This window comes from Haliaeetus albicilla, chromosome 2, assembly GCF_947461875.1.
Source record: "Haliaeetus albicilla chromosome 2, bHalAlb1.1, whole genome shotgun sequence".
Taxonomy (NCBI): Eukaryota; Metazoa; Chordata; class Aves; order Accipitriformes; family Accipitridae; genus Haliaeetus; species Haliaeetus albicilla.
Genome location: NC_091484.1, coordinates 14,842,979 through 14,866,798, shown reverse-complemented (window position 1 = coordinate 14,866,798; position 23,820 = coordinate 14,842,979). Strand labels below are relative to the sequence as shown.

Genomic DNA, 23,820 nt, shown 5'->3' with positions numbered 1-23,820 from the left:
GGACTGCAGAGCAGTACTGCTAGCTAATTCCCTCTGCTAGCAGAATTGCACTGAACAGTCTGTGTGTGTATGTGTATGCATAAAATATATCAAAACACACTTAGACTGCTGTGTCTTTAGGCAATGTCTTTCATGCAAATCATGGCTTTTTTTCAATAAATTACCCTTAATTTGAATCAATAAAAAAATCTGCCTTTCCATTACTGTGATGACTCTCTGCAGCTCCCTAGTGAATTCATAAATCTGTTTCACTTTCAAGCCTCCAAATTATTTTAATAAGAAACAAGGAGAAGCAGTATAAACTAAGTTTTCTGCATGACTTTTCAGGACCAGGTGTCTGCACTCTAATTTGCCACATTTTGATGCTACCCTACTCATGTTTTAGACTTAGGAGCCTAGGCTGAGCCTCATTCAAATTCGCATTCTCATTATTACTATTCAGAGTCTGAATGCTTGTTGGTAAAAGGCACTAATATGGCAGTAAGTTCAGGAGCAGCTGGTAAGTCTGTTTGAATTGTACTTTGTAGCAAGCTCAAAATGTCAATATAGGATCTTTTTCCTTCTATAAAATGCCCTGATATTTTTTTCAGGGTTAGTTTTGGCAGCAGCTACCTGAAGGTGTTTTATTTATCTTTTAGGTATGGCTAAACATAATGTTTCTATGTTTCCCTTTTGAAACTTATTGCCATCTTTCAACTGACATACTAGATTTGGAGAACTCATATAAGGGGTCTGTAAAATCTTGAAATCAGGCTAGAAGAACACGGCATAAAATACTGTATTCACAGCTTTGATATGTCCAGTAACAAATGATTATTTTTATGCTCTTCAGGGCTGAACCGTTATAGGCTTTGAGGTTGAAACTGTGAATCACTTGAGACTATCAGAAAATATAGGCCCGCACTAATCAAGGGCTTTTTTGTTGAAGCTACAGCTCAAGCTTGACCACAAACAGACATAGCTTTTCTAATGTTGTCATTTAGATTTTTGAAGCCTTTTTTTGGTGAGTGCTACAGGAATGTGTACTTTATCTGGTTTTGATTTGTGTAAACCCCTGGACTACTTCATTTCCCTGAAATATTTTTTATGCAGGTGCAGACCACTGTACAGCAAATTTAATTATCCTGGCTGGCCTGTTTTTCTTGGTCACCTTTAAAATAGCCTGTAGAGTGTCAAGCATCCAGAGGAAAAAAAAAAGGATGTCAGGATTTAGAAAGTGTACTCTGGATGGACGGAGGGGAGGGTGGCATTGGAACGATGTGCTGCATGAATCACTGTGACTAAGTGTCCTTTACATACTTGCCTGGGGTTGCAAAAGACTGGATTCAGAGACTGAGGGGGTTCTTTCTGCCTTTTGCTCCTGTTGCCCTGCTGCAGTCATCTTGCAGTACAGGAGGCATGGCTTAGGGTTACAGTGTTTGGAAATATGGGATGGTGTTGGGAGAGAGTACTAAAAGAAATGCCTTAAAGACGGAGCAAAATTTTCTTCATCAGAGAAAACATCCACTGTTTCTTGTTCTGTTGTCCTCTAATTTTGCCTTTATAATTGAAACCTAGTGAAGTACATTTTGAAAAGTGCCTGGGCCTTTCAAGTTTAGTTTTATTCTGTGATTCACAGCACGCGAAGTTTAAGTCTACATCTGTGACAATTAACCTTGTTCACCTCCTCACCATGACAAGTTAAAAACTCTTGGCTTCCTCTGGTTGCTTGTCAAGGTGCCGCTGCTCTGCCTCTCTGCCACCCACTCCAGCTCTGTGTCCAGACGTTGACACAGCAGTGATGTTGGCAACATGGCTTTTCTTGGCACTTTGTGACAGTGTCAGTGAGAAGCCAAGCTGTTTACTTCTGCCCCCTCAAAACACTTCAAGAGTTGGGGGTAGGGAGGGGAAGGACCAAATTGCACCAATTAGGACAGACCTAGTGTAAGTTCCCAGTGGTGTTCATGGAGGCCAGGAAAGATCCTTGCCAAGGTGGAGGGCTCTAACAGGAGGGACCAAAGAGTTGAAGTACAGTTCTTATAGAGATTTTACTTCTTATTTATAAAGCAGAGATGGAGCTAGTCGGACTCTTTGACAGCTTCATGCTTGATTTTACAGCTCATTAAAGGGAAAGAAGAAGCAGAGCTAGATTATCCTAAAGGGGGAGTTGGAACAATAAATTGGACTATTTTAAACTTCATCTTTTGAGACTCTTTTAACTGTGATGTCTCTTAATGCAACCTAAACTAATCCAAAGAATCTTTGGAACATCACAAGGAATTTAGTGATAAAAAAAAGGGGTGGAGTGAAGACTGCTCGGAATGTGGCTGCTAGTGTGGAGAACAAAGAAAAGGAGATAGACCCCATCTAATGGATTATCCGATGAACACAACTTATGGTTGACTATATTCCTACAGATGAAGTAAAAGGAAAATCCAACAGATCATGTTGTGGTTTAACCCCAGCCAGCAACTAAGCACCACGCAGCCGCTCACTCACTTCCCCCCCCCGCACCCAGTGGGATGGGAGAGAAAATCGGGAAAAGAAATGAAGCTCGTGGGTTGAGATAAGAACGGTTTAATAGAATATAAAAAGAAGAAACTAATAATGATAATGATAACACTAATAAAGTGACAGCAGTAATGATAAAAGGATTGGAATATACAAATGATGCGCAGTGCAATTGCTCACCACTCGCTGATCGATGCCCAGTTAATCCCCAAGTGGCAATCCCCCGCCCCCACTCCCCCCAGTTCCTATACGAGATGTGACATCACATGGTATGGAATACCCCGTTGGCCACTTTGGGTCAGGTGCCCTGGCTGTGTCCTGTGCCAACTTCTTGTGCCCCTCCAGCCTTCTTGCTGTCTGGGCATCAGAGGCTGAAAAATCCTTGACTTAGCAACAACTGAAAACATCAGTGTGTTATCAACATTCTTCTCATACCTAGCTCAAAAACATAGCACTGTACCAGCTACTAGGAAGACAATTAACTCTATCCCAGCTGAAACCAGGACAGACCATTAAAAAAGGGAACACAAATGTATCTTTTTTCACTCTTGTTTTGAACTCAAGAGCAGGCAAATGTAATGGAGTACAGCAAGTATATTATGCCAAGAGTTTTCCAAAACAGTTTAAAAGTGCAATAGAAGTGTTTTCATGTGGTTTGGAAGGTTGATTACAGGACCATAAAACCAAAATTGGAGCTCAGATGTATCTAGAGATCTTAACAGTTCACTTTTCATTCACGTGTTCTCCACAATGTGCATTCAGAAAACAAAATAATACAGCTGGGAAAAAAATACAAAATAAAATATACCATAATGCACGTAATACAGTTATCTCTGTGCTAGTCAGTGTTTAAGTGAATGCCTGTATTTTCTCAAATTGAATAAAAAAAAAATAATCAATGTTACATGGGGTCTAAAACTGGCTTTAGCTTGTCCTTGTGTGAACAAAATGAATCAGACTTTGCTCCGAGTGCTCTATGTGCGGCCGTCAGCGATGCAGTTCTCAGACTTGCCCATTTGGACACATATCCCTCTCTTTTGACCAGACCGTTATAGCTGAAGAAAGCAGGATTTCAGTGTTTGAAAACAAACTGCTTTTGCCTTTGCTCTGCTCAAGTTTCTCACTGGAGCCATCCACCTTATGCAGCAATGAACAGAGGCTACACCGAGCTTCCTAATAAATCTGGGATCCTAGTTCAGTAACTCAGAGTGCGTGAGTGAGATAACAACACTTGGGAGAGCCAGGGTGACATCTGTGACGGGAAAGAGAAGTATGTGGGCATCATCCGATGGTTTTTCTGTTGACTGTTGGGTGGCAATGGAGAGACACAGGGAAAAAGCGTTTCTGCCTGGAGAAAGCAGCTACGGATGGAACATCACAGGGATAGGTGGGTCATGGTACTTTTTTTCCACAGTCTTTTAGTGGGCAAGAGGCTGGTGGGCACTTGCCTTTTAGGCCTTATCCTCTGAACAACCCTGTTTGGCCAGTGCTTTCCACTGTCCTGGGCACAGGGCGAGTGAGATGCCCCCACTGATACTGCAGCATTATGAAGACTTGGGGGGGAATGTTGTTTCAGCTTCGAACTTTTGAACGTGTTTTCTGCACTTAAGCTGCTGCATGTTTTTTCCCCTCTACAAAGAGTATTTAGTTGTTCAATGAGACATATCTCACTTTCAGCTAATGGATAGCTCAGAGACACCTTTGTGTGGGAAGTCACTTTAAAAAATGCAATGTTTTTTTGGTAGGGATTTTTAACTTGCTTTATACACTGTGCATTTTACAGCCTCTGGCTTTTGTGAAAATATAGTTCAGGTGAATAAACCAGAAAACTTACTGCAGCAAACCTGATTGGAGTCAACCTCTTCTGCAATAGTAATAGGATTTTATTCATGTAATGCCTAAAGTATCTGCAAAAACTATATCCCAGGTATTTGCTCTAAAGCAGTTATGTCCTGAGGAACAAGGGATGTTGTTTTTCCAAGGTGATGGAAGATTTCCAGCTCTCTTCTGACTTTGGACTCTCCTCAGGACATTCGAAAATCAGGCCCAGGATTTATTCAAGAGGAAACCAGCAACAGTGACTTTTTTCAGCAAAAGTCATAAACATCCTGTGCACAAATGAAAGCCCTCTGGGTGTAAACACTGTGAAGTCTCTTTAGAGGCCCTGATGTATCAGGCACAAGATTCATTCTTTCTGGTGAAATATTTTGATTAGAGTGGAAAGCAAAATCACAGTGTAAAGTCATATGCCCCTGAGTGAGAAAGGGAGCAGGAACTTTTCAGCAAGGGTGGGAAGAAGGAGGATGTTATGTGATGATTAGGAATTCATGGGTTTAGGAGAACTGAATGTCTTTTTTCAAATGAAAACACAGGACAAATCCTTTAAGGTTTAGATGATATAAATGTATATAATTGAGATGTAGAAAGGTTGCCAGAAAAGATTTTTGGGACTGAGGGGCAGTAGGCTGTTTACCCCACAGGCTCCACTCCTGCACTGCTCTGAATTAGGGTTCGTGGTGCTGTGGCAGTGGGGTGGTGTGTACCTGTCTCCTCCACAGAGCCAGAGGTCTGGCACAGCCTCGTCATCCCACCCACACTGAAGTTCTCGTGGGTGCCTCGTATCCACGCTTTGCAAAAGTGTTTGCAAATGTGGGGGCACATCGCACCCACCCAGGGGAGGGTTGATGCCTCAGCCATCGTGGTATTTCTTTGCATTCATGCAGCTGCAGGGCTTCCTAATGCTCTTCCTAATGCAGTTATCACGAGCTGCTTGACTCATCGGTGTTCCCTATTTGGGGTCCTTCCTCCGTTTCAGGGGAGAAGATAGTGCATAGAGGGTGGGGTGTGTTCCCAGCGTAACCCTGCTGTGGTCCCAACTCTTCCAGGGCTGGTCCTCCCCTTTTCTATTTCTCCAAATCCACACCTGTGAGATGGGCCTGGGTCCTTAACGTCTTATCACACTGTTGTAGCAAGATCGGGCCAGAACGTGTACTCTTCAAATTACAGCTATTTGAACAGCTAAGTAATACGCATGAGAACTTCAACCTTGTCTACCTTTGCAGAGCTACTCAGGAAAATATGTTCCATCTTACTATAAATACTGATATGCAAGACAGCATCTTAACACTAAATTCCAAGCAAATATTTTGCATATAAAAAATTATTTTCTTCACTCAGTTATCTAGTTGCAAAGGTGACCATTTTTCTGCTAGAATATTGCAGAAGTGACTTGGCTTTTTTGCTGGCTGAAGCAGTCCAAGTGGATTTATTTGCTATTACTTAGAACATTAAAACAAGGATTTTTACTTTGGCTTCAGGAAGACTTTGTTGCCCTCTTATTTATGACATGTGTGCATTAGCGGGGGAGCTGGGTTGTCTTCCCTTCCCTTTCGTAAGGCTGAATTAGACTTGCAGCAGTTTTCAAAATCTTTGCAAACTGGCCAGCCTGTATTTTTGGGAATTATGCTAGACAGGAAGGGTGGAGGTATTAATTTAAAAAATAGAAAAATGGATTTGGAAATTGCACAGCCTATTTCCTTCCTTCACTTATGCTGAACAGGTGCTTTTTAATCTTTCTGGTGGGAAAAATCCAAAGTTGGGACAACTTGATGGCATAACTTGAGACACAGCTGTAAAAACTGCAGTCAGAGTCATAGTTTTAACACACAATGCCAAAAAATGGTCATACCTTCCATTGTCATGCATTCTGCCTTTCTGGCATGCTATGGCAAACTCATTTTAGTATATGAAGAGCATGGTGAGGTACAGGTAATCAGATTATTTGATGATTAGCAAAGCATGACAACTCTTACACATTTTATTCTTGGTATTTGGTGTTTGAGATACTAGTGTTTTCAGTTCTGCTCTAAGTCTGAAAATTGAAAGATCTAGGCAAAAAAGGAAGGACCAAATAATCAATATATAAAAGTAAAGTTTGATCTAGGGATGCTTGTGTGAAAGAGGAAAGATAGGCCAAACATTTGGGTCCTGGATTGTGTCAGAACTGATTTACAAGTGAGTTCTTATCCTTAGTGCTCTGCGATTCCTTCACTGAAGATGAATTTTTAATTTTTTGTGTGAGTTTTCACAGCTTGATCTTAGGATAAGAATGTAGCTCTTGGCTAGATTCACTTATCTTCTGCTTTTGAGATGAGCATGTAGACATGCACTTAAAATTCCCTTGGCAGTAAAGGAAGCTAAATGTGTGTTTGAGTGATTTGCTGGGCTCAAAACATTTGCTTAGGTCCTTCCAGCTGGTGTACTGTATAGTGTTCTTACTGACGGTAATACCTTGCTGGTGTGTAGCCAGGCCTCTTATGACTTTTGTTCTTCATGAATATCAAGACCTTTGTAAGACTTTCTATGTGGCCTGGTTAGGGGTTTAAGCTGTGGTCTGACCAGTCCCTGCTGCTTTTGCTTCTGTGTTAGTCATCTTCTGTCTGCTGCAGGGTTGATCATTTTGTGGAAGCTGTGAATATGTACCTTATTTGAATTAGCTGATCTGACAGCTTTTCCCCCTCTGCCTCCTATGTGATAACCTGCTTCAGTGAATTGAGGAAAAAAGTGCATGCTTTAGTTTGTTTTATGAAATAAATTGAAACTTTTACCACTTGTTATTGTTTCTAGCTGATAAAGCAAGTGTGTTCCCTAGCACCCATGGATGGTACAGGGCTTGCTCCCCACGCATGTGCCTCCGTTCCACTGCAGCATGCAGTCAGGGCAGGTGGGATGCATGCTGAAATCTGCACTCCTGCTTTCCTTAGGCTACAGCCAGAAAGGTTTTTTTTCTTGCAATGCCCATAGATATCAGGTTGATTTGACCATATTAGCAGAGATCACCTCAAGCAATCAGGGGGAATACATCTCTAATAATGGACTGCACAAAAAAGCACAGCGAGCAACAGCCAGAGGAGCATTACGGGATCGTGCCTCTCCTGTTCCATTCAAGAAAACAAGCAGCTCTGATAATATATGTGGAAAAGAAGGGGTTCCTTATGTTCTTCATGTCTTATCTTTCACAGTCAAGTGAGACTTGTGCTGGAATGTGAAGTTGGAGGTGAGCTAAACAAAATATTTGCGTGCTTTGATGTAAAAACACAGAGCTGAGTCGTCCACCTCTAACACTCTCAGCTTTGAACTTGAAATCAAATGTATAGCCCACATCCAGGGCCCTGGTTGTTTATGATTTGCACTTTGCTTAATATCAGCCTTGGAAATGTAAGTGGCAAATGTTACCATACGGCAATGCTGTAAACAGGAGTGGGGACTGTGCCAGTTTTCATGTGGCTGGGAACCTGGAGCAGAATCTCTTTAGCAGGAGGAATAAGCTACTTAAAATTATACAACAATCATGTTTCACCTTTGGAAAGCAAAAGAAAAGAACTTTAATTGTCTGCTGAAACTGCAGTTTTGTCAAGATTAAATGTAGAGTTAATACCAGACGGTAAAGATTTCTGCAGAAAAATCAGTGTAACAAAAGTTCGGGCTCTGTCCCATGAATCTGTAACTGCTCTTTGCTGTTGGGTTTCAGCTGACGGTGATGCCACTTTGTAATTTACTCCCTGCATTGCATCAGCTGCGTAAAACATTTGGTAGTTGTCTGTGCAGTGGTGTTTTACCATAGAAGCATGGCTCTGGGAATGACCCTGAGCAAAATGCTGTGGGAAAGAAAAGAGCTGATTTTCATTCTGAAGTAAATTTCAGGCTGGGAGAAGGTGTTGAATTGTCAGATTTGAATTCAGCAGTGCTAATTGTTGTTATTCAGCTTAAGTCCTGATCCTAAGAGACGTCACTGAAGAGGGGGCAATTAAATCTTCATCGCTTAGCCTGGCGTACAGTGACCAGGGAGAAGCCAGATCATGCCTGCTGGTGGTGCTGGGCTGATCTGTGTAAGGAATGCATATATAATTTTAAGACCATCTTGCTAATCCTCTTGTTGCCAGGTCCAGCTAGAAGGTAGGAAGGGAAAGCTGTGGTTGGGAATGGCTATTCCTTGCTGTTCTTTGTATTGAAATCTGAAGCTGCTTTTGATGTTAGGTATATTATGAGCGATACACACTCAGGTTCAAAAAGATACGTTTTAGAAACTCAGTGAGAAGCCTTGCAAAATTTCTGGAAGGCAGTGGTGGCTAAGATGGTAGCAAGTAAGATGCTCAGTAAAACACCTTCGCCTTGTACACCCTCTGGACACACTGAATTCAAAGAAAACATTTCCAGGAGACACCATGAGCTAGAGCTGGTTTCCTGCCACCATAAAAAGTCATTTGCATGGTTAACTCACCTTGCATATGGCTTCTTAACACCTGCCTTGGGGAACACTGCTTCCCTGAGGCAGTGATTCAGGAAATGAAGGAAATGTTTGGATAACTTTGAGTTCAAGGATATTTCTGTCAGACTTTAATGCATCAGTTTATTTGTGTTTATTTTCAGGAATGGGTGAAAAATTAAATTTTCTTGTAGGCTTTATTAGAGCATGGAGTGGAATATGTAAAGCAAGATTAAAAATGAAATAGCCTATTGTTTCCCAAGGTATTTTCAATTGTGAAGCCTTTCAGTTGGTTCCCCCTCCCCTCCATCTGCAGTGCTGAAGCCTGTGAAACACATCCAGCGCTCTCCACTGATACCTGGCTCCCTTATCTCTGCACTCTTACCAATTGCATAATGATTTCTAGCCCTGGAAAATCATCCCTGCCTGTGACCAACTTCTTTCTCATCCATTTGTAAAGTTTTCTGCAGACCCTGTTACAAAATTGAAGCAAGTGGCATAGGAAAGCATGGGGGGAAGTTAGTGTTTTCTGTAGCCTGCACATGCTGGGCCTGGCAGTCAAGGAGATGTTCTGCTTTGTGGTGGAGTGTGAGTGCACTGGTGCTGGACTCCAGACAGCTCAGTATTGAGGTTTCCTAAAGCTGCACTAAGAACACCACTAACTAAGGCTTGTTCACCACTGAGTCTGCCTGGTTGTCTTCTGGTTAAATAGAGGTGATTCTAATTGAAGAGAGGATTATGTAGTTGGGAAGTAGCAACGCCTCTCTAGTTAGTTAAGTGGTGTTCAAAACGAGGGGCCCCTTTAAAAATGAAAGGAATTAAAGCGGTGACTGATCTGCGGTTTTCATTTTTGGGGATGCCAGCAGCTTTATTTTCTTATGTCAATGGTTTTAATATCAGCCTTTTCTATCAGCTCAAGCAGGCCAGCCGGAGGTGGGCTGGCTGGGACACGGTGGCAGCATGCAGTTCAATTCCCACAGGGTAGGGGAGACGTGAGCCCAGCCCTAGGGCAGGGTGAGAATCCAGCTAATGGGCTGTTCTGGTCAGATGGGCAGGCTGCCCTCCTCGTCTCCCGCTCGCTGAGCAGTGCTGGAGGAGCTGGCACCTGTGACAGTCACCAGGGATCCATATTCCCAGTGCCCCTTCTGCAGGCAGCCCACCCCGCCATGCCCCTGCGTGCAACGTGATATGATAAGAACCGATGAATAAAAAAAGTCTTGATTCCAGGTCTTGCTTCACAAGACAGAATTGAGTTCAAAAAACTGCAATAAGTTAGGAAAAGCTTGCTTTTCTTCTGGCTCAGTAAAGTGAGAGACACTAGTCAGAGTGTCCCTGCAGACCCAGCTTCTGACCTTGGCAGTCATGCCTATAGTGGCTGTGTAATGGTCCTAGTTCTGGCTCCTCTCTTGTCCATAGCAAGAGATGGTTTCAGTCTTGAGGCGTTACTAACTGAAGGGGGGGGGAATTATCTATCTATCTATCTGTCTATCTATCTATCTATCTATCTATCTATATTACGGTTACCTGTCAGCTCCAAAACATCCCCAGAAGTTAGGGGTTGGATGAGGGGTATGGAGACGCAGAACAGGCTGTTTATAAAGACAGGGACATAAAACGTCAATGGGAATGTAGGGGATAATGTAATCGATTTATAGGTTTCAAATGCCTTCCCCAAATTGCTACACAGGCTGTCACTAAAATGGAAAATAGATATAAGGTTGCATAATGTATCTACAAAGTAGTGCTTGATTTAACAGCAGTACTTACCATTTGCATTGAAACAGGCTGCAATTGCTAAACTCGGAGGGGAAGCTTAAAGTCCTAATGTTTGATGGTGAATATGGTTGTAGAGAGCAAAATTTTGCTCGCCGTGGTTGATGAATTCTATATGACAAAAGATATAAGATAAAGTGGTGTGTATCCTGGGATCAATTGCTGTGGGAAGAAACATATGAGCGTATTTTTTTGCCTTGACTGGCAAGCTCTCAATCCTGAGACATTAAAGTTTGCTGCCCTCAGTTTGAAGGTTATGAACACATGAAATCCTGACAACTCAGTTATTCATCAGTGTGAAAGCTTACTCAAATGTATCAAATGTATGGGAAGGCTGAATGGATACATCAGCCGTGATTTGAGCAGAATATTCTGTCTTGTTAATTTATTTATTTAGGAGGATTAAAGAGAATCTGAACAGCTATCCAGGGTTCCCAAAGGATTTTAGCAGTGGAGGGCAAGAAGGACCATTACAATGAAGTGATGAGATCTTTATCACAGTTTGTACTTGTATTAAGCTTAGAGCCTCATGATCATGCCGTAATACATTCTTCCGAAGGAATGTCTAAACCCGAAGGGTAATTTACCACACCGCTTGACGGTCTGTTTCACTGTTTAATTACCACGTTTTTAATGATACGTACCCTTTTTTCTATAGGGATTTTTTTTTTTAACCTCCAGTTTTCAACTACACTTACTGATATTTTTATTTTAAAAAAAAGCACAGGAAAAGGCCCACCCTGCCTCCACCATGCAAAGATAGAGTAAAATTCACCAGACTTGTGTTATTGTCTGTATTCACTAAGCATGGTGTAGAGATTCAGCGAGTACCTGGGCACTGGACACTGGGTAGCTGCTAGAGTGGAGAGTGAACTGCTAAATGTTAATGCAACTTCTTGAGCAGATTGTGAAGTCCTTGCAGAGTTTTATGTTCTGGTCCATGGATGATACTCAGGCTGAACAGACATATTCAAGATACGACTGATGAAGCATAATATATTATGTATATGTATAATATGTTATTGTATGTATAATAATATATTCTAGTACCACAGTCTCCTTTTGCTTGTGTGGACACACACTTGCCCATAATGCTGTGGGGTATGGGAAAATCCAAGTGGGTTAAGGGTGGGGGGTTTTAATTTTTTTATTATGTGTTTTCTTCTGAAGAAAGATTTGGAGTGGAAAATACCTTGTTCTTCGTAGTTGAGTTAATACCTCTGCTATGGTCTTTCCCTTCACGATGAAAGTTTTATAAGTCCTTGCATTGTAATAGAAGTTTTACAGTCACAGATGATGTCAGTTAGAAAAGTGTTCACATTTCCCTGGAAAATTGTGTTAAATTAGGCTCTGGGAAGGAGAGAAGGGCTGTGCTTATGCTTTCAATATTATATCTTCATCTTTGTGGTTGTTAACATAGTATTTGCTCAGTGATTTCAAGGAGTTAATATTCTGAACTTTTTAAATGGATAAAAAACAGGGGGGAGGATGGAATGAGAGGGGATGCTTCTGGTTAAGGGAGACTGAGAGTGCACTGGTGTAGATTGGATGTCTGCTTAAATAACAAGGAAGGTTAACTTGCTAACCATCCCATTTCTTACGCTGATCTGTTCTCATTTTATTCTCCATAGTCCATCACAGCAATTATATATCACTGAACGCTCAGAAATTAAATATATAAAGCCTTTTTTGGTAGTTTCCAGTAGACTTGAACTTGTACTGTTGACCTGGTTTACATTTTACAAAGAGTTTGGACTCATGTAGCCAAATTTTGCACAGTTGACCAGGGACTTAAATCACCTCTGCAACTCCTGAGTAAATTATTCCTGTCCAGGTGGGTGGATGCTGCAGCTGAGTGTTTCATCCTTCCTGTTCTGGTGGGAATGTGGCTGTTCTTTATCCTTCTGAGTTCCTTTGCCATCTGACTTTCTGATTACTTCAGATTTACTGCTGTTGTTGCTTCAGTTTGAGAACCATTTCATTAACTGAGTAAAGGAGGTTCCAAGGAAGATTTAGGATTTATTAATGTATATTTCGTGGTTTCCCTGTATTTTAGCCTGTGCCAGTATTTGCTGTGATTAGAACCATAGCAGTGTTGGCCACTAGAACTTTTCCTTAGGACCATCACGTTGTCCTGGAGCAGACATGTAAACTCTACATTACGTATGCAAACTGTGGACAGCCATTCCACTTTGCAGAGGAAAGACAACTTTCAACTTACAACAGCTGCCTGCTGTGCAGGAGATAGCCAGGAAGCTGGTTAAAAAACATTGAGTTTCAGTCTTGTGAGAAATTTCCTCATCTTTGTATTTGTATTTATTCTGCATCAGAAGAAAAACAAATATTTTCAATATTTTCAGAGTGAAATTCTTAAATATATTTTTTACTATTTTCTTGTTTGTTTTCTGTCTAGGTTTTTAAACGTTTAAATTAATATTGTTCATTTTTTTCAGAATACAGAAGTATTATATGACATGGCTTGTGTTTAAATTAGATTATTTTAAAATAATTTCAAACAGCTGCTTTCTAGTGATTGAGTCATCTCATTTTTTAGATTAGAATCTCTTGTTTGTTTTGTAATTAAATGGTTTGACACTTGGAAAAGAAATTAAGATAAATACTCAGCATACCAACTAGAAGAGCAGGTGTTTTTTTCAGCACCCTTCTTATTCTAGGAAACTGCCATATTTCTTCTCCAGACATGTTTCTGTGCATTTGTAAATTACTCCAGAGTTGGAAATTTCCATAGTTTCTTCTTGAAAATTCTTCAGTGTCTGATGCCCTGAAATTCCTCTTGCTTCAGAAATTTTAGTTTAAATCAATTAAGGAGAAGGGTGGCAACTTCTTAGTGTCTTCATTTTACTCAGTTATGATTTGATACATGATACATTTATACATGAAACCTGACATATAAGTGATATATTACAGCATTTTTTCTTCCTATAGGAGAAGTCTTGTTGACACATGCATACACACAAATGCATATGATGTAGCACTTTTCAGATATTCCAGTGAAGAAATACTAACAAGTTCAGTAAATGGAAATGATCCTGGCTATGAGAAAAGTTGCAGAGCTGGATGGGGAGCCTATAGCTTGAAGAGTATGGATGTGTGCCAGGTCAGCAGGGAGCAGCCAGCCAGCACTCCAGGAAGGAGACTCTGCCGGCAAGACCAGCTATAATTGTAGCTCAAGTTCCAGCTGCTTTAGCTAGACTGGGAGGCCCATAGAGAAATAGACTGAGACAGAGCTCTCAGATGTTAATCCACACTTGGGGTAGCACTAATATCTAAGAAACAGCAGATATCTCACTTGGAGGAGAAAAAATGATTTTTTTTTTTTTGATTTTTTTTTTTTTTGAGCTGGAAGAGAATTTGCCTCCTTTTCCAAATAGAGGGCTCTGTTTTCAGGGCTACTTCATCTGTTTCACCTGTGATTTTGCTGCTTAACCATCAGCACTCAGCAATTACAGAAATCCATAGAATCCCTCAACCACAAAACTGTTTGTGTAGAGGAGTGTAATAGCCCTCATTTTATAAATGACAAAATGGAGACTCAGAGAACATCAGCTTATTGTGGTCATGACGAAAGTCATCCGCAGAGGTGGGCACACAGCCCACGGGCTCTCCTGGCAGGGTCCGTATATACCTCAGTCAGTCAGAGCTTCTCTTCTGGAAAGCAGAGAAGAGCTCGATACTAACTCTGATGAGAGCAATAAGCTGGTAACTAGCTGTATCTGCAGGCACCATTATGCTTACCAGTCCCTTAAATATTTCTCCTTATGGACTGAATGAAACAGGACCACATGCACAATTTTGTACTATTGTTTTCCTGTTCCCTGTGTTGCATACAGGTACTGTTCATGTATTAAAATTAAATGTTATGTTTTGGTGACAAGGACTGCTTTCTCTGAATGTCTGTGTATCACCTGGTTTACAGGGTTCATATCTATTGGAAGAGAGAGTCTGCTGCAGAAACAATAATCTCACAGTTTGACTATGCCACAAATCTCTCTTTACTGTAGTTTATATATCCTAAAAAAAAGCTTTGGGAAATACCGAAGTCTGCTTTGAGTGAGCAGTCTTTCTGAAAATTGACCCACACTACAATCTCAAATCGTGGTTGTACTCTCTCTTGTTTTCTCCTTCCCTGCTTCTTGTAAGTTGACCCAGGTTGTTTTAAGGTCCCTTGTACTCATATTCTCTGCTATAGTCAACAGAAAAAAGACTTTTTTTTTTCAATCAGTGACTTTTTTTTTTTCTCTTGAAAGCTTTTCTAGCCCTGTTTGCCTTAAGGGGATAGGTTTTTTAATGAAGAAAAATAACTCTTTTTGTAGCGATTTTAGAACTGGTGAGGGTAGCTGCATATTTTTATTTATACAGAAATCAAGGACAAGTGCATCTTCCACTTACATTTATATCCTTCTATAAAATGTGCTTGAAAATAAATACCACTGATTTCGCATAGGCCACTACCTGGGCATCCTGTGAATGTGGTTTTCGGTGGCCCAGCAGTACAAAGTTCCCTTTCTTTTTCCCAAACTCCTGTTTTGCTGATTCCCCTTTGGAATTTTATTGAATTGCTATTTCTCTAGCACTTGATTTGCAAATTGAGCATACAGATTGCATTGGTTCATTCCTACCTAACAGATTTGTCATGGTTTAACCCCAGCCGGCAACTAAGCACCACGCAGCCGCTCGCTCACTTCCCCCACCGACCCAGTGAGATGGTGGAGAAAATCGGGGCTGGGGGTGGGGGAATTAAAACTCGTGGGTTCATATAAAGACAATTTAATAGGACAGAAAGGAAGACAATTGTAGCGTTCGCCACATATCAAGGTGCCGTGATTAGATCACTGGTCGGCCTGGACCAGGGAAAGAGACAGATAACACACACAGTGTGAGCGCCAACTTCCGCCTTTTATTGCACAGTCAATTCCTTTTATACTAACAAGGGTAGGAGGGATTACAGACACATCATAAGGCTGTGACTAACCCGCTAACTTTCCGTGACATCGCGAGATCTTCCGAACGCCGAACCCTACAGACAATAATAATAATAATAATAATAATAGGATTGGAATATACAAAACAAGTGATGCACAATGCAGTTGCTCACCACTCGCCGACAGATGCCCAGTTAGTCCTGGAGCAGAGTTCCACCCCCAGCCCCTCTCCCCCCCAGTTTATATACTGGGCATGACATCACGTGCTATGGAATACCCCTCTGGCCGGTTGGGGTCAGCTGCCCTGGCTGTGTCCCCTCCCAACTCCTTGTGCCCCTCCAGCCTTCTTGCTGGCTGGGCATGAGAAACTGAAAAACTGTTGACTTGCTCTAAACACTACTTATCAACAACCAAAAACATCAGTGTGTTATCAACATTCTTTGATACTGAATCCAAACGAAAACACTATTCCAGCTACTAGAAAGAAAACTAACTCTATGCCAGCCAAAACCAGGACAAGATTAAACACATTTTTCTTTCTGGATTTGGCTATGGCATTGACTGGGTCATGTCTCTTAATTTAAGGTCTTTGATGCTCACCCTAACTCTGATAGTGTTTTTACACAGATTCCCTTGCCCTGAAGTACCTTGATGCAGGAAGAACTGTCAAAATATTGCCCTGTACCATGCAGCGTTGAATGGTCCTCACATTACCTAAGGAAAAGGAGCAAGTGTAAAGATTTCTCCTCTCTGCATTTAATTACTTTGCTTTAATGACTGTTGTACTAGGATCTCTCTCTTTCTCAGGTTTCTGGCAAGTAATAAAAATTTAAAATCAAGTTGTAATTCCTGGAAAAATTAGTAGGTTTTCAATGCAAGCTGTTTAATTGTAATTCCTTTATGAGTTCTGCTTTTGTAATTTCTTGCTGCTCTGTGGGCCTGGTGTAATTCACAGCCCTTCTCTGTTATGCTGCCTTGTCTTGGGTGTCAACTCTGTCTAAATTGTTCTTCTCGGTCCAAATATGAGGATTCACACACTCGCACCCTTCTCTGGTGTCAGTAGCATCAGTCTCTGCCTCTTATTTATCCTGTTATTATTAAAGCCCCCCTTTTTAAACATTGTATATTTATTTTTCCTCAAAATGCAACCTTTTCCTCCTGTCATAAAGCAAGCGACTTAAAAATTTTCAAAGGCTCCTTCAGCAAAGCTGGGAATTAGATTCTTGTGGAGTCCTTCATAAAAAATAGACGACTTCATGTATTAACATACATTGATTTATTCATAGGGTTTCATTACAAATAAGCGAGGATCCCATAATATCAGGAGAGGTTAGGAGAGCAGTGGAGCACGTTATATTATATTGACAGCTCAGTTGAAATTGAGCTGCCTTTGGATTGAATTTGGAACGCAGGAAAGGAATTGGCTGGTAAATAAGTCATGAGTTTTACTTGCAAGTATGTGTATATCAACAAGGTTGCCATGGATAAGCATAATGGAGCTGGAGCAGAATTTCAAAGGTGTGCTTTCAGCTTGGATTCCTCTAGAGGTGCGTTAGCACCAGCAACGGGTGTATTCATGAACGGCTCTCCAGGTCTGTAACCCTGCTGACTTATTATCTCAGGCAAAAACCAGGCATGGTACCACATGTAAACCTGCAAACTGAGGCACGAAACAGGGGGAGGGAAATTATATCAGAAGCTGGCTTACAAGCTCCGAGAAGAAGAGAAGGGCTTTTGTCTAAAGACTTGATGATATTTATTTCATTTAAACATACCATTTCATTTCAGCATGTGTTCTTTAGCACAGGAAAATACTTCCAAAACCTTTGTTGTCAGTAAAAGGCTCCCATTGTTTTCAGTGGCCTTATGAGAAGACCATTTGCCAGAAGGAAAAAAAACCCCAAAAACTTGATGGAAAATGTATCCATGTTTGCACCAAGAGTTTTTGAATGCTATGGGGGGATTGTATGGGAAATTCTCATGAAAATTCTGCCGGTTGTGCTGTGTGCTCTTGTTTGCCTGCAGAAGTTCTGAGATGTGGAACAAAAAGCAATTCTTTGCATCTTTTGTTGTAAATCAGCACATGCTGAGGTTTTAGTCGAGAGAAGAAATTAGTTTTTTCCTAAGTAAAGCCTTGGAAAAATTGTGATGTTTGTTTGCCAGCATCCAAGTATAGAACCGCTCACTAGAGATACTGAAATAATATCTGTCCTTGTATTTTCAATGTCTAGTCTCAAGAGATGGCAAAATAGGGGAGCAGAGAAATGCCAGGTGCAGAAGGCCCCTTATCACCTTACTTTCCTTGTTCTTCATTTGCAGATTACATACAAGGCCGTTGGGTCTCTGGATCCCAGTGCTGACCTGTCCAGCCAAAGAGGGAAAGTCTTCAAACTAAGGAATGAAACACATCACCTCTTTGTAGGATTATACCCAGGGACTACGTATTCATTCACCATCAAAGCCAGCACAGTCAAGGGCTTTGGGCCACCCATCACAACACGGATTGCAACTAAGATTTCAGGTACTGCTTTGGAGAAGAAGAAAAAAGAACTTTCTAGGGCTTTTTTCTTTAGACCCGCAGCTGATGCATAAAATGATAAAAAGGTATTCAGCTTTGTGCCTCTACAAGTTTCATAGGGCAAATTTTTAAAACAGCCACAATCCAGTACCTATGTGTGTTTGAGTTACAAATGCAGTGGTTAATTTGTTGATATCTTAATATCCATGAATATCTTTGTGGAACATTTTAAATGAGAACGTTCATTAGTTCTACAAATTAACTATCCCTGTAATAATTGTTAGTATTGTCTGTGTGGCTGGGGAAGCTCCTTCAATAATGTGGTTTTTATTTTCAGAATGCAGCAAAATGGACGTAATGAAGTAATTGAATTAATAGTGCAAGGAGACTCTAAAATAAAGGAGGAAAGCTGTTTTTATGTTTTCTTTCTGAGTAAGGGCAGAGAGAGGGCTTGAGGTACACAGACAAGTATATAAAAGGCACTAAAATCAGAAGGCATTGCAAAGAGAAAGTGCATGTGTCTCTAGAAGAAAAAGGAAACTTAGGCTAGCTATCAAAAAAAAAGATGGATAAAGGGATAGTAGAGATGATATTGGGCAGATGTATGTAGACTTTAATTTTAACTTTTAATTGATAGCACTACAGTAGGTTCTCTAACAGAGTTTAAAACTGTCATTTTTTTCAGTAAAGCCAAAATAAACATTTGGGATGTTCAGGACACTTGTAATACTTGAAATTATGGCTGGGTGCCATAGAAAAGAGTGCACAGCAGTGCGTATGTTCCATTGCCCTATTTCAAAATTGGTTAATAAGAATAAGTTGTTAGCAGTAAGTGACAGTGTAAATTTTAAGGAAGTAAAATGTATCCATTCCCTCCACTAACCGTCAGCAGGGTTTGAACCCTTAACATTTAGTGCAAAAGCCTGTGTCTCAACCACTTGAAGTAAAGCCATTAACTGTCATAACAGCTCTGCAGACTGTTAGGGTTTATGCAGCCCTGCTGTGAAGGGAAGGCACAGCATGCACTCTATTCACTTGTGACCAGAGAAATAAAATACACAGTAATGGTAGTGCTTTTTCCCTCTGATGCAGTTTCTTTGCATTTTATTATTCAGTGAGTGCTCAAATTGTGTTAGAAGCCTGCATGATTATTAACTGTATGCACACTGAGCTTGCTTTATCATCTTTTTTTTTTTTTCTCCATCTTCCAAACATCTGGTTCGCAACAGGTAGGCACAGACTCCATACAGGCTTTAGGTTAGTCTCTGACATTAGATTATCTCATTGCATGGTCAGTCCTATACATGTAATTTGGAAACTACTGTTAAACTTGCTTTAACAGGCAGTCCCAAGGTTAGTAAAAAGAAGGATTTTTGCATTGACTGGAATGTCCCTGTAAGACTATATGTATTTTAAATGAAAAGTCATCTATGCTGTAGCAATGCGTGAGTGTATATGTTTATATGGGTGGACATATTTGTTTATGTCTTAATCGCAATTAAATGGCACAATTCCTGAAGACTTCTCTTTGGGCAGGACCGGGATATTGCAAAATAGGCATTAAATTGATGAGCAGTTCTTGCTATTTTAGAGAGATCACTGCCAATTGTAGTTTTATTGAGGTACTACACAACCGTTCCATGTTGAGTACACAAGAAAACTACTATACCTTATTTCAGTGTCCTGTGACTAATACAGACTCTAATCACTGAAATTTACTCAATACCATTAGCTAGTCCTGCCAAGACCTATGTTTCTTGCATTTACTTCTTAACTATATGGTGTCTGAAAGTAGGATTGTAAATTCTCTGTGGCAGGTGCAGTGTTTTACACAGAAGATAACTAAACAAGTCTCATGCACAGCCAGAAGGAGACATCTGAGGTAGCTAACATACCAGAAACAATTTAGTGGCACCAGTGCAGCACTGCAGCTAGTCTAGAAAAGAGGATGGAGCCTGCAAAGGCAGAGTCCAGCCTGTTTCTGGTGTCCAAACTGGCCTTGTAACCTGTTTGTAGTACTGTGTTGTGCTGGAGCACCATCCCCTCTGGCCAGAGCAGGCGCTGAACAATTCTTGCTGTGGCATCTCCAGCAACTACGGTGATCTCTGGTATAGAAGACCACTGGTGACATGCATCTTCTTTAAATGACTCACACTGCTTCCCCTTGATGCAGAGCACCTTTTTCAGAGAAATCCTCATTAAGGAATTGGCATTCATTCTGAACTCATTGCCAGCTTATTGACAGGGAAGTCAGTAGCTGAGCTGATAATAGCAACCACTGTCTTGACAGTGTTCAGGCATTTAGATAAAAATCCTGATTGTAAACAGGATTACAGTGGAAATCACTGTGAGAGGATTAAATATGGGATCCCCCGCAATGCAGCTTGCCCTTGCGAGTTACAGATGAACTATTTGTGTGAATTCTTCTGTTTGCTTTTTACTTCAAAGATATTTCAACAAAACTTGCATCTTCGGAATAAATTTAATGCTGCTCTGATCTCGTGATCTCTTCAGTTCTTCCACAGTAAAAATTGTCCCAGATGTCTGCTACTGGGGAAGAAAGAAGTAACGTAATAAGTAAAATATGTTTCCTAAGGAAACTATCCTACTTTCATGAAATGATCCTAATAGAAGATAACAAAGCAGAAGTAGAAACTAGACTTTGGCTAAGTGTGAATATTCAGTGGTTTTCTGTATTGCTTTGGGGAACATGTCAGCAAAGCGATGGGGATGCCATGGCTGGGTACTGCCTGAGTATATCATTGCAGGCTGTGCAGCTGTCTGTTGATTCAGCATCACTAAAGCACTGGGGTAAAATGTCATGGGTTTGAGTGCTAAAATAACCTGGCTAATTTGTGCTCCTCTCTCTTCATCTTTTGTGCTTCATAACACACCCTGCAGCTAATCAAGGAGACACAGCTTAAGTCTATGTATTAAAAACTCTAAGATGTGGGAGGTCTAATCCAATGACCAAAACAGTGAACAAGAACCAGGTTTCCTGGGTGCTATTCTTAGCTCTGCCACTGATTCACTCATTCTAAGTGGTCTTTTATAATGTCCATGCAGTTTTCTTTCTTCACCTTTAAAATTGAAGGAATGATCCCATCTCAAAGGTTTACTAAGTCTTAAAAATTCAAAAAGGGATTTCCGAAGCCAGCTTGAAGATTTGGGTGCCCAATTCCTGTTTAATTTTAATAGGAAAAGAGTGTGCAAATATTTAAGCAGTTTTGACAATTTTGGTCATAACATTGGGAAGTATTTTGATGTTTCATTTGAGAAATGTTAAATGGTCTCCAAGAAATGTTAATATTACGTTGCCATCACTACCAAAGACAGTAAGTGGTGTGTAGCTAACGTATTGCTCTTTGTTCTGCCATAGCACCATCAATGCCAGAATACGACACGGACTCCCCCCTGAATGAGACTGACACTACCATCACTGTTATGCTGAAGCCTGCTCAGTCCCGAGGAGCACCTGTCAGGTAGGTGTTTTGTCTTCTTTTTTCACAGTTCTCCCCTCTCCTTCCTCCCCAGGCTTTATTCACGCCTTTCTCATTCTCGTCTGACAAAGTAGCTGCTGAAAGCGAACGCTGACTAAAAGGCCAACTCTGCTGTTGATTCTGTCTTTCAGTCTCCTTTTATAAACGTCTCAACTTACTTGCCTCCCGCTGTTAACCTCCGGGAAGGATTACTGATAGCATTGCACAGGGTTATTACCCTTTCAGCATCACTTCAGATGCCTTTGCAGCACTGGAGTATGTGCAGCTGTGGACTGTGATGCTGTGAATTGACCGTCACCATGCAAAAGTGGAGGAGGCTTCAGGCCTCCATCTCCTGCCCTCTCTTCCGTGATGGACAAGGCCTTTTTGTAACTATCGTATGAATGCCCGAACTACCTTTAATGTTTGTGGATGCATTTGTTCAGATTCTGGATCTAACCACGCTCCTCACATCTTTATGTTATAATCCAGCTATTGCTTCTGGGTTGGCTGTGGAGTGAAGTAGTGATCTAGTTCAGAAAAAATGAACTCTGGCTTAGCGAGGCTTTGCCAGCTGTAGGCAAGCACAATTTCCACTGGCAGAGTAGAGGATTTAGGAGGAGGGAGCTGCACAGGCACCTGTGGAAGAGCAAGGACCTTGCAGAAAACATCTCTGTGCCTGAGCTGGGTCCTGTTCTTCATGATGAGGTGCTGAAATCATAGAATCATTTAGGTTGGAAAAGACCTTCAAGATCATCGAGTCCAACCATAAACGTAACACTGCCAAGTCCCACTAAACCATGTACCTAAGTGCCACTCAACTGCAGATCACTCCCTGACTGTGGAAACACAACTTACAGAGGTCTGTACTGCATTGCTCTCTTCTGTCTAGGTGAATTTGTACTTGGTGAAAGGCACCAGCACAGATGAACAAACTTCCCTTCTGAGCTGGCGCTGCCTTATCTGTTGCTGGCAGAAGTGCCAGTTGGTCATTCATCCTGCCAGTCTCCTTAGCAAGAGTGGGAATTAGAATAGCTTATGATAAAAATACTGGATACTCCTTTGCAGAGGTATCCAGCAGTCATTACCTCCCTGTAGGCTCTTCAGGCTTTTACCTCCAGTTTTCACAAGAGACTTGAACTTTTTCCTATGGGTGGTGTTTTAAAAACCCATCATGCCTTCTTGCAACGTGAATTGGGTTTCTGTGCCCCACTGACAGGTTCTTAGTGCTTTTGAAGGATGTCCTTCTAAGTACTCAGGAGCAAATTGCTCAGAGGTATACTTCTTGATTTAATGAAATATCCTGTATCAATTGGTAGTCCACCCTATGTGACAGCTTTCCCCCCAAATTGCATTCATACTCTCAAGCAAAAAAATCTGCTCTTTAAGACAGCACTATCCCTTTTCTAGTTTTTCTGAGTAATGTATTTTAAAGTTTCCCTTTCAATCTCTGGTACTCCATACAACCAAATTTAGGAGCCTATTTTCTGAGTCCTTTAGGGATGTTTTTCTGCTGGAAAAGAGCAGTAAAACCACACAGCTCTGTTTTGTTTTATTTCTTTATATGGGGAAACATTCCTGTATCTCGTTTTACCACCTGCTATCTTAAGAGTGTTGCTATTTTGTCTTTTTGTTGAAAAGTCTTGTGATTTTTCTCTAAGTCAATTTACTATACTTTAACTGCATTCAGTGAATAATGTCTTTTCCAGCAAATGCATCTGTTATAAAAAATTTGGTAGATTTTTTAATAAATTTTCACTCTGGTTTCTTTAATTGCATTGTAGCCTATTAAACACACATTTGCAGAGAGTGATATTTACATGCCACATCTAAGCGATAAGATTACTTCCTATTATGAGCCCATTTCATTAACTTACAGACGTGGGTATGAAAACCAGAATGGATAGGGGGTGAGGGGAATCTTGGGGAGAATTTTAGCTTTTTATTAACCATGACTGCCTCAGAATGTGTGAATACCTTTCTCTGTATAACCATATAGACTTCTTAGTCTAGCCTCAACAAATCCAGTTATTTCAACCTTAGATTTCCCCAACCTCTTCCCTTTTTTTTCAGTCTGTTCTGCACACTCTCCAATTTGTGTAAATTCTCTCAAAATACCATATCCAAAAGCAGGTAGCATTCCCTCAGAGGCCTCAACAGCACCCAGCAGATTAGAACAACAAGATACTGTGAACTGCTTGTGACACTCTTAACACACAAGAATGAAGTGTTTTTCCTCCTCAGTGTTTTTTTTTTGTATTCAAGCTGAGATCCAATATATCCTCTTTGTTGTTGTCTGGTTAGTTGTTCTACTCTTTGGTTGTGTGTGTTTTATTTCTCCTTCACCAATGT

At 40.9% G+C, this 23,820-nt stretch overlaps 1 protein-coding gene across 6 annotated transcripts in view; it reads left to right on the top strand.

Annotated features, from left to right (window-relative positions):
* PTPRT (protein tyrosine phosphatase receptor type T) overlaps nt 1-23,820 on the top strand; it is a 501,782-nt gene that overhangs the window by 358,667 nt on the left and 119,295 nt on the right. For all 6 annotated transcript variants that reach the window (XM_069807237.1, XM_069807218.1, XM_069807208.1 and 3 more), the window contains exons 10-11: nt 17,791-17,992; nt 21,369-21,471. In XM_069807237.1, coding sequence (XP_069663338.1) covers nt 17,791-17,992; nt 21,369-21,471 — 305 coding nt within the window. The remainder of the gene's footprint in view (nt 1-17,790; nt 17,993-21,368; nt 21,472-23,820) is intronic.